This window comes from Meleagris gallopavo, chromosome 1 (assembly GCF_905368555.1).
Source record: "Meleagris gallopavo chromosome 1, MGAL_WU_HG_1.1, whole genome shotgun sequence".
NCBI lineage: Eukaryota > Metazoa > Chordata > Aves > Galliformes > Phasianidae > Meleagris > Meleagris gallopavo.
The window spans coordinates 172,861,744-172,872,611 of NC_139404.1; the positions used below are offsets into that span (position 1 = coordinate 172,861,744).

Consider the following 10,868-nt stretch of genomic DNA (forward strand, 5'->3'; position numbering starts at 1 on the left):
CTATTTTAGCCTTTATAGAACCTGTATTTTGCTTCCACGGGACTTAATAGTCCCATGGGTAAAAGCATATTGAAAGAAGTAAGCTAGTGAAGAAAAAAACCTGCAATTTTTGTTTCATATCATCTAATATAGCACAAAGGTCAGAGTGACACTGAGACCAGTAACTGGTGTGTAGCGCTCTGGGTCGAAGCTTAAAGTGTTGCTGTACTCCATCCCATCTGGTAACTCCTGACAGAGCAGCATCTGCAGCCTCAGTTAAGGGATCTGCTTATTTTAGGTGTTTGTTGTTTGCTACAGCGTCCCACAGATATGTAAAAATGCCGCCCCACTGCAAGAAGAGCGAGCACTAAGGTGTGTCCCAGGATCATCAAACTGTAAATCTGTAGGAAAACCAGTCAGCCTCCCACAGCCTCTTGTGTGGCTTTATTCTTTGAGACCACAGTGCCAGGGCATCTTTTGGGTAAATTGTAACGGGATTCTTCTACTGATGCAATTACATTCAGGTTGGAATTAAGAAAAAAAATTATCAGAAAGAGTGGTGAGGTACTGGAATGGGCTGCCCAGGGAGGTGGTGGGGTCACCATCTCTAGGAGATATGGCACTGAGGGATGTGGTTAGTGGGCAATATCGGTGATGGGCAGTTGGACTAAATGATCTTTCCAACCTTACTGATTCTGTGATTCTATGGAAATGATTCGGTCCACCTAGCAGATGCAAACGAGTAGAGAATTGAGCCATCCCAGTGTGAAAGTGTCTGCAGTGAGCTGATAGCAGCACAGCTGGCATCTTTTTAATCACATTTAAATCTAAAGAAAGAGGAAGCAGAGGATGCTAGTTTATTGACTTCAGACCTGGCTGCAGTGGTAACTGGTACAATTATGACTTGGAGATGACTTGGGGCTTTTTAAAAATTTCTCAGTATTTGTACACTTTCCATTTGTAGAAGCCTAACAGTAGGCTGCGATTCTCACTAAGAATTAAGCAGCGTGTGCTAAATGAAGACTTGCTCTGCATTATTTCTCTTGGATTTGAGGAGTGGGTTTTGTTGGGAACTTCAGATACTTCTTGAGGATTCCTCTTTCACTGTGCCTCATTCCTGCTAGCAAGCCATTAGCCATGGTCTGATCAAGGAAGAGCTAACGGCTTTATTAATTTAGAGGTTAATATAGTTTACTACCTAAACCTTGCTACTGGTCATGTTGATGTACACTAGTTTGTTTTCTTAAGGCCTTCTATTCACACGTTTTGGAAGGGATTGGGGTCTGGAACGCAGGGCTTGGTAGTATTTTTACATTTAGAATGCTAAAGCACCTCACAGGACTGTGTGGATCCTCCAGCAGTGGTGTCTGCCACTTCTGTTACCGCTGCAATAGGTGACGAAGTAAGAAGCGGGTTTTGGATGTATAGCGGCGTAGCTCATTTCGTTTTGTTCCTGCAGTGAGGACTGGTAAAAAACGCCTTAGTGGAAAGATGAGCGGTTTGCGTTTGTCCTGTCACCGCTCTTGCCGCGGGGCATTCGCAGCGCCGCAGGTGCAGCCGGCCGGCACTCCTTGCACTCGGCTGCTCTGCGAGCTCGGGCCCCGCTGGCTGCGGCTTGGGACGCCGGTGCGGAGCCCGCGGGGGGAGCCGCTCGGACAGCCCACCCTGCTCCTTTTCACCCACGGGCAATAACGGAGTGCCGGCGCCTTCAGCTCCTCCTCCTCGCGGCCCCCGGCGTCAGGTGCCCCGCCCCGAGAGAAGCGACCCCGCCGCAGGAGTCGGACCCCGCGCCCGGCTCCCAGCGCGGCCGCGCGAGGACCGCGGCGGGGCGGGGGCCGGAACCCCGCGGCACCCCGCAGCCGCGCCTCGGCGTCCGCCTGCGCGAAGCGGGGCTGTGGAGGGGGCGGCGGCGCCGCGGAGGAGACGCGCGAACGCCCGCGGCGCCGCGTTCCGCTCCGCGCTCCCCCGGGGGCCGCGCGCGGGGGCTCCCTGGAGCGGCCAAGGGGCGGCCACGGGAGCGCGGGGCCCGCGGAGGCGGCGGGTGGGCGGCGGCGGGCCGCGCCGCTCGCGGTCGGCGGTGCGGCGCTCAAGCAAGCGCCTCAGAACTCTGCATCCCGCCGCCGCCCGGCTCCCTCCACTCACTTTTATATTTGCGCGCCCTTTCAATCCTCAGTGACGTGTCCCGCGCCGCGCCCAATCGGCGGAGCTCTCTGGTCAGGACAATGGAAGGGCCCGGGCCAATCGGCGCGGCGGCTGGCTTGGCGGCAGCCAATGGGGACGGGGCTGTGTTGAGAGTAATGTTACCAGCGCCGAGAGTGTGAGGAGGCTGCGTATCGATCCCGCTCTCACAGCCATTGCGGTGCATTGGGCTACACAGGGACCCAGGCAGCGCTGGGGCCGGGGCGAGCGGCCGGGCGGGCGTCTCTGGGGCTGGGGGCCGAGCGAGGGGCTGCGTGCAGACTCTGACGCGGGTGAGTAGGCGCCGGGGGCCGCCGGGCCGGCCGGGCGCGCTCTCAGCCGGGCACGCAGCCGGCGCTACCCGCCTCGCCTCGCCGCCGCCGCCGCCTGGCCGAGGAGCCGCGGGGCAGCAGCGGCCGGGAGCCGGCACACAAAGGCGAGGGGCTGCGCCCGGGGGTCCCTTCCCGGAGGGCGACCCTCGACCGGGGCGGGGGCCGGAGCGCGGGCGGCGGGGACGCGGGGAGCGGGGCGGGTGAACAGGGAGAACGGGCGGGCGGGGGGCGCGGGGCCGGAACGCCGCCGAGGTGAGGGCGGGCGGGTGGGGGGCGCGGGCTGCGCCGTGCCGAGCCGTGCCGCGCCGAGCCGCGCCGTGCCCGCCGTAAGCGGCTTAGGGCGCAGCGCCGGAGCCATCGCCGCGGCGGGCGGGCGGGCGCCGTGCGGGCCGGGCCGCGCCGTGCGGTGCCGCGCCGCGCCGTGCCGTCGGACGGGGCCGGGCCGCGGGGCCGGGAGCCGCTCGCCCCGGAGCCGCCTGGCTGTAACATGGCTGACGGCAGTCGCGAGCGAGAAAACAAGGCGAGCGACGGCGGAGCAGCGAGGAGCTCGAGCGGGCGGGGGCGCAGTTCGGGGGAACTTTTTTTTGCGGCCGCCGCCGCTCGCCCCGCCGCGAGGGCCGCGGTCCGGGGGGCTTTAAACTCGGCCGGCTGGCGGCGGGGGTCCTCCGCGGGGCTCTGCCCGCTCCGCCGGGGCTCGGGCGGGCGCTGGAAGCGAGCCGGCCTCTCTCCCCCTCCCCCCAGCCCCCCCCCCCCCCGCACCCACCCGCCTCCCGCCCCCCCCTCCCGCCCGCCTTCCCCCGGCTGCAATGGCTGAGCGTGTGCGCCAGGGTACGGGCGCGCTCACACAAAGGGAAGGAAGGGAGGAAGGAGCCATGTTCTGTGCGCGCGGCGGCGGAGCGGCCATTCCGCGCTTCTCTCTCCTACTCTTCCCTCCCGCCCGGCCCGGCCGCCCTTCGGCGGGGGTCCCGCGGCCTCGGCGCCAGGCGGAGGGCCCGGGCGGAGGGCGCGCGTGTCGGGGCCGCGGGGGGCGGCGCGGCGCTCCGCCGCACAAAATGGAAGCGGCCGCGCGGCGCTGACCTCCTCGGCCCGCGCCATCGCGGCCGCTCCGCACCGCCGCGGCGCTGCGCCTCGCCGAGGGCCGAGGGCGGCGGGTCGCTCCGTCCCCGGAGGCCGCCGGCAGCGTTTTGCCCCGAGCCGCGACAAACTTTCCCGGCGCCGCCGTCCTAGTGGGGCTCGCTTTTTTTTTTTTTTGCGCGCCCGCCCCCGGCCGTGCTGCCGGTGCGCCCCTCAGCCCCCGCCGGGACGCGGCCAAAATGGCGGGAAGGCGCCTTTTAAAGGCGACGCTCGGCCGCGCTGCCCGGCGGCAGGAAGCGCCCGGGGCCCGGAGCCGCCGCCGAGCCGTGGCCCTCTTGTTTACTGAGAGAAACTTCAGACCGGACGTGTTCGGTCACGGAGCGGCAGTCTGCTTCTGTCTATCCGCCAAACCGATAGGAAGCGCCGCTGCTGCGGCGATGCGGGCGGCCCGCGGTGGGGTGGGCTTTGTTTTGTGTTGTTTTTTGTTTTTCTTTTCCTTTCCTCTCTGCCGATTCCTGCCTGTCAGCTTTCCGCAGGCCGCGCTGGAGAAGCGCTCCCCGTGCCCGAGGTTTCTCGTGCCCTCAGGCCCTGCTGCCGAGCGGGCACGAAGGAGCGTCCCACTGCTCGCTCGCTCGCTCACTCACTCCCCTGCCTTGGTGACAGCCTTGCTTCGTGCCCTGTTTCTGGGTGCATGCATGGAGCAGCTTCTTGTTGTGCGGTTACAGGACAGCAGTAACATACTGCACTTAACAGTAACGGGTCTCTCGTAAACGAGCCCCCAGGATAATGTGTGTGTCTCATAAATAAGCCCCAAAGATCTGCAGGGCAGAGCCATGGGAAGGCTATGTAAAGAAAGAATGTGGTAACCCAAAGGAGAGGATACTCTCATACTTTTCCCCTTAAGAATAAGGTGTTCCTCTGAGGTCAGTGGTTGGTACACTATCAATAGGAGTGCGGTCCCCATTGCCCTGATGCTAACAATTACTGCAGGCTGCTTGCAAGGGGCATTTTTTGCTTGTCAGAGACCGGAACTGCACCTTGTGTGATTGGTTGTATCTGCCAAGTTACCTCAGGCAGCACTGGTCAAAACCCTCAATAGATACTCTTGAAGAGAAACTTCTTCCCACTGTCAGAGCACTGCTCTAACAAGTCTCGTTCAGCACAGTTGTTCATCATGGCTTACTTCCTGCCTTGGCTTGTAGAAGGAAAAGTTTTAAAGGTGTCTTTCTTGCCTTGCTGCAGAAAATCCTCAAAAATGGGCAAAGGTGATCCTAAGAAGCCGAGAGGTAAAATGTCTTCATACGCCTTCTTTGTGCAAACCTGCCGGGAGGAGCACAAGAAGAAACATCCAGATGCTTCAGTGAACTTCTCAGAGTTCTCAAAAAAATGCTCAGAACGATGGAAGGTAGGAGAAATGCTTAAAAACAAAGCATTAAGCAGCTGCCCTGCGTGAAATGTTACTCAAAGTTGTCAATTATTTATGTAAAAGTTCTGTTTTTTAGATATATAGGAAATACACTTGTGAGGCAAATAACTCTCCGTTGCTCCTGCCTTACCTTTAGCTCCCCCAGCTGAAATTTTGGAGCGGACCTGGATGTGCTCTCAGATCTTAGTGTTGTTTTAATTGCCTTACAGACTATGTCTTCTAAGGAGAAAGGGAAGTTTGAAGATATGGCAAAGGCTGACAAGCTTCGTTACGAAAAAGAAATGAAAAACTATGTACCACCTAAGGGGGAAACAAAAAAGAAGTTCAAGGATCCAAATGCACCGAAGAGGCCTCCGTAAGTGGTTTTCTGGTTAGGCTGTACTGTTCAGGACTATCACGCTATAAAATGATCATTTCATCCAAGTTTGGGAGCTTCAGAAGTGCAGGATGACTCGGTTTTCCTGGCCAGTGATGTTAAGATAGGCTGAAAATTTAATAACGATTATTAGGCTTTTGTTTTCAGGTTGGTCCACTTCAAGTTGGAATAGTATCAGCCTCTAAAAGCAGATGCATAAATGTACAACGTACAGTTCTGGCTGATGTTTCCAACTTCTTTGAAAAGGGATCATTCTGATCGAAAACAGTGGTCAAATGCTTGCAGCCATTCTCACCACCTGTTGGCATGAGCAGGAATTTTAGTTGGCAGTCCACTTAAATATAGAGCCTTGTGCACAAAACAAACTAGAGGAATGATCATGCACAAAAAGCAGCTTGGAGAATTAAAATTTTAGCCAGAACGTAGACTGCTGAGTTCAGATTCACCTGGTACTTGACACCAGTGCTTTGTAGGAATACATCTTGTGTGTGTGTGTGTGTGTCTCAGTTTCTAACTAATTAATGCTGAAAGGTGCAGAGAAGTCTTCATTGGGCCTGATGCTGTCATCCTGAAATCCTAATTCTCACAACAAATTATTGCTGTTTTCTTGCTCTCCTGTTACCATTCAGTCGTTCTCTTAAGGACTTACTCTGCATATGGTATATAAAATTGGCTCCTATGGGGGTCCTGCCAAAAACGAGACCAGATGTGCAGCATTACTTAGAGACAAGTATGTGTTAAGTTTTCAAGGTAGTTTGTTTAGTTCTAATGTCTTCCACTGTAATCAATCTTTGCTTCGCTTTTAGGTGATGTTCCAAAGTAAATAAGGTCAAAAAGCTTTTTGTTACAATAGGTTAAAGTCTAAAATTAAAATACTTTTTTTTTTTTTTTTCCTTCTGTGTGTGTCTGTAGTTCGGCTTTTTTCTTGTTTTGCTCTGAGTTTCGTCCAAAAATCAAAGGAGAACATCCTGGTCTGTCCATTGGGGACGTGGCAAAGAAACTGGGAGAGATGTGGAACAACACTGCAGCAGATGATAAACAGCCTTATGAAAAGAAGGCTGCTAAGCTGAAGGAGAAGTATGAGAAGGTAATGCTGGCATTTATGGAGCTGGTTTGGGGGAGAACAAACCTCAGTTGAGACACTTTTCCATTCTCATGTACCCTAATATTTGATGTTGCACGTTATGAACTAAGGACAAATGTCACACTTTTAGAACAGTGTCACTCAAAGGGGCATACAGGACATGATTATCACAGAATTGGAGTCCTCTGTGTTGAATGTTTTTCATTCATCTGTGACTCAGGGCCACCGATGATGGTTTAATAGATACCATCATGTCTGTATTGTTATTAAAACAATAGGTCACAGCAGCATCTGAGTTAAGATGGTAGTATTAAGTAACATCAGTAAAGAGTAAAATGTTTCTCTTGTCTTAGAGGGGTTATGTATCCCTGACTATTAAAAAGATTGAAATACATAGATGCTATTTTTAATTTATTCTTGGGGTGATGTCAGAACACTTGTGAGATGCTAGCACTAGATGTGCTTTTTCCTCTGTCTACTTTGCATCCACCTCTTTTCTAGTGATAAAACAGTTATAACACATACAAAGCAGTATATCGTACAGTTTATTGAATTATTGAAGCTAAACCTCATCATCGTGGTGGCAGCAGCGGTGGCACATTGCACGTGCAGAGTAGTGCTGTGTGTGCTCTTTGTGAGGCAGATTCCCATCCTAAGGTGAGGAAAGCAAGTGGGGAGGGGCTGTGCTGCCAGCATCCGTGCTGATGCTTTGTAGTGGGTCGGCACTCAGCGATGGCTGCTGTATGCCACAGAGAGAGTCACAGAGTCACCAGGGTCTCTGTCTGTGTGTGTGCCATGGCCTCAGGCTGGGCACGTCTCCTGCTGGCCAACAAAAGCGCTTCAGGATTGTAGCACGGTAGTGAACGAGGTGTCCTCTGTGAGAGCTCATCAGCCACGTGCTGGAGAGGGGTTGGAGGTGTAGAAGGCTTCCTGTGCTGTCCTTCTGATGCAGCTAGCTCTCAGCATGCTGAGTGTTTTCTACATCCAGAGCTGACAGTGCCTAAGGAACTTTACACGTGGCACAATCATCAATCTTTAGTCCAAGGCGCCTTCGTTTCTGTGGTATTGTGGTATATATATCTTCGTTTCTTACATTTACAAGTGGGTTTTTAAGGTGCAGGAATCTCAGCACCTCACTGACTGCCTTTTGCTTCGTGGATATCATTTCTTCTACAAACTTAATGCTGAGTCTTAAGGGAGTGCGAGATCAGTGGTGTAACATTGGTGGGATGGGGAATGTTGGAAGATTTGGACTGTCTGCACAAAGCTGCTCACGTTTCCCTCTAGCTGATACATTTGAGAGTCCTGTCGATCAGTTCTGTTGTGTTTCTTACGATTCTGGCTTAAGGCTGGGGAGTCTTAACTGCTTTTCTGTCTTGGTCTTCCATGTACAGTTTTGACTTCCTATAACAGGAACTGAATTTTGTGCTTTATAAACCGCTGGAATAAATTTATTGCATGCAGAAGGTGGCACTGTCTACCCTTTAATCAAAGTTCCTATACCTTTTATTTTGTAAACTTCAGTCAAGCAGAATTCTGTGTGATTGCTCTTTGCTGAGGCATAACATTGCAAATACTATGCCGTGTCATCTTAGTGTGTTTTGGGTGGCTAATTATAATTCTGTGCCTCAGGTAAGTACTTTCATGTGCTTTTCTTTAGCTGACATAGAAGATAGGGCTGGAAAGGGACCTTAAGAGGTCTCCCTACCTCATTTCCTCACGGGGAAATGGGTTCAGCTGTGCCTCTCTCCTCTGAGGCAGCAGCTCTTCTGACCCCTTATTAAAAGCCTGACAGTGGAGATTCCTCAGCAGCCATCAGCACTGAGTGGCAGCATGTGAATATTGTTTCTGTGTTAGAGGTTTCCATTCCCACATTTTTCTGCTGTTGGGCCTCAGTTCACCTTGTTGTAACTGAAGCCACAGCTCTTGGTCCTGCCCGGTGCAGACGCCCGGGTAGCTCCAGTTTCATGAATGTCATTTGGAAGTTGCTCAGAGCTCTTGAGTGGTTAAACTTTAAGAGATTCTTCCTGCTTTTCTCCTCCAAGGATATTGCTGCGTACCGGGCCAAAGGGAAGGTTGATGCAGGCAAAAAAGTAGTTGCCAAGGCTGAGAAGAGCAAGAAGAAGAAGGAAGAGGAGGAAGATGAGGACGAAGACGAAGAGGATGAAGAGGATGAAGAAGAGGAAGAAGAGGAGGAGGAAGATGATGATGATGATGAATAAGTCTCTTTTAGAGCAATTTCTTTCTTGTCTATAAAGCATTTAACCCCCCTGTACACAACTCACTCCTTTTAAAGAAAAAAAAAAATGAAATGTAAGGCTGTGTAAGATTTGTTTTTAAACTGTACAGTGTCTCTTTTTTTGTATAGTTAACACACTACCGAATGTGTCTTTAGATAGCCCTGTCCTTAGTGGTATTTCAATGGCCACTAACCTTGCCTGGTACAGTGTGGGGGTTGTAAATTGGCATGGGAGTTTTAAAGCAGGTTCTTGTTGGTGCACAGCACAAATTAGTTCTATTCGGGGATGTAGTTCATTTCTCATCTTCAGTTGTCTCCGATGCATCATAAAAATAATTGTCGTTCTGTTAATTGAATACCACTCTGTAATTGCAAAAAGGAAAAAGAAAGTTGCAGCTGTTTTGTTGACATTCTGAATGCTTCTAAGTAAATACAATTTTTTTTTTTATTAGTATTGTTGTCCTTTTAATAGGTGCCCTGGAAAATCATACCTTTTCTTTTCTCTCTCTCTCTCTCTTTTTTTTTTTTTTTTTTTTTTTTTTTTTTTTGAGGGGAGCTCATCTTTTGCTTTATTGAATGCCCGTTTGGGATCACGTGAATATTACAGTTTTCATCTTTCATATATCCAGCTGATAAACACAGCTTTGATCTACATACCCTGCATATTCATGATAGGGTAAGAAAAGAAATCTATAGGCGTGCGATGAAAGGATATTCTTCCGTAACTGGAAACAAAAGAAACCAATCTCATCAAAGCGATACTCGTTCAGAAGTTTGTGAAGTGTAATATTCTGTTGCATGAATTTACCAGTCTTGGAGAGTTGAGAAGTATAGAGTTCAATTTAACAGAAATGAAATACTTCTGGGGGGAGGGAGCGGATGTTGCGTTTTGTCCTGGAAGGACCCATAGGAAGAGTGTGTATGTCCAGCCAGGGTGGAGACATTTACAGGTGTGACCCCGTTACCATGTAACGGAGGTCGGATGTGTAAATCTCTGAGCACTCGTGAGAGGTGAACGTACCTGCAGTGTGTAAAGTGAAAAGCATGAAATGACCATATTATTTTTTGGTGACGGGTCTGGCGATGGCCGCGGGCTTTATACCATGAAACTCTCCTGGTAGCAAACGGCCCACGAGAAATGATTTTTCTTTCTAAGATTTCTATAAATGGTACCATTATTATTTGTTAAATCTATGTAAATTCATATTTGTATTCTTGAAATTCTAGTTTTAGCCCTTTAAACAAAGTTGTATATTGTCTCAAATTGAAAATGAGATAAGATGTATTTTTCCTGTTAGGTTTTATACCGCACTCTCGATGTCTGCCCATTTTTAAGTTAAATATAGCTGTATGGAAAAGTACATTTTATTAAATTTTGCATTAAAAAGTGAAATGTTTATGGTATACCAACACCGTCTAATTTGGTCAAATGCAGTTCTCTTCCAAAACCAAAGCCTAAGGGTTGATGGGGTTTTTTTCTTGCGTATTTAGTAAAACTTCAAGTGCTGGCAACTGTAACTATTCTCACATATACCTGCTTACCAGTTTGGGGGACAATTTGGCAATTCTGTGGTTACAAAACTATGGTTCTCTTTAAGTGCCAGTGTTTAAAAGGAGCAAAAAAAAGAAAAAAAAAAAAAGAAAAAAAGAAAAAAAAAAGCATTCTTGTAATTTTACACGCTTTTGTGATGGAGTATTGTTTTGTTATACGATTTTGACTTTCAGATTCTTATTTCAATTTGCATTTATGTATAACTTCAGGAGAAATATTGAACATCTGAATCCTGGATGATACTAATAAACTAATAATTGCAGAGGTTTTAATACTTAGTTAAGTGGCTCACTTAATATCCCGAGGGATTTTATTTCTTTGCGTTGGTATTTTCAGATACGTTTATGTCCCCGCTTTCTGTTTCAAACAGAAGGAAGATGCTCTTCAGAAGACTGTGATACAGAACACCTAGGACAGATGAGTTTTGTTTTCTTTTTAATTGGGTATTGCCCATCGAAATGAGCTGATGACATAGAGTTTCAGTGTTGAAGGGCTTTGCGTTTCTCTCGATTGAAGGTGGAAAGTGGATGGAATTCACTGGAACAGGTTGCCCAAGGAGGTTGTGGATGCCCCATCCCTGGAGGCATTCAAGGCCAGGCTGGATGTGGCTCTGGGCAGCCTGGTCTGG

The 10,868-nt window shown here is 50.3% G+C and overlaps 1 protein-coding gene across 3 annotated transcripts; it reads left to right on the forward strand.

Moving 5' to 3' along the window:
* The first annotated feature begins 2,297 nt into the window (after window positions 1–2,297).
* Window positions 2,298–10,512, forward strand: HMGB1 (high mobility group box 1). 3 transcript variants are annotated; one of them, XM_085216071.1, is made up of 5 exons: window positions 2,298–2,450; window positions 4,806–4,968; window positions 5,199–5,344; window positions 6,278–6,452; window positions 8,495–10,512. In XM_085216071.1, the coding sequence occupies exons 2-5, from the start codon at window positions 4,819–4,821 to the stop codon at window positions 8,669–8,671; spliced, it is 648 nt and encodes a 215-aa protein (XP_085072197.1). In that variant the 5' UTR covers window positions 2,298–2,450; window positions 4,806–4,818; the 3' UTR covers window positions 8,672–10,512. The 3 variants fall into 3 exon arrangements, with proteins under 3 accessions (XP_085072197.1, XP_085072198.1, XP_085072200.1); XM_085216072.1 differs by lacking the exon at window positions 2,298–2,450 and adding an exon at window positions 2,475–2,593; XM_085216074.1 differs by lacking the exon at window positions 2,298–2,450 and adding an exon at window positions 3,297–3,317.
* Window positions 10,513–10,868: the final 356 nt, after the last annotated feature.

Bases quoted from the DNA above. Each gene is read 5' to 3' on its own strand.
- HMGB1 (XM_085216071.1), top strand. From the start codon at position 4,819: ATGGGCAAAGGTGATCCTAAGAAGCCGAGAGGTAAAATGTCTTCATAC. The intron at 4,969-5,198 runs GTAGGAGAAATG...ATTGCCTTACAG, and splicing joins AATGCTCAGAACGATGGAAG to ACTATGTCTTCTAAGGAGAA. The intron at 6,453-8,494 runs GTAATGCTGGCA...TTCTCCTCCAAG, and splicing joins TGAAGGAGAAGTATGAGAAG to GATATTGCTGCGTACCGGGC.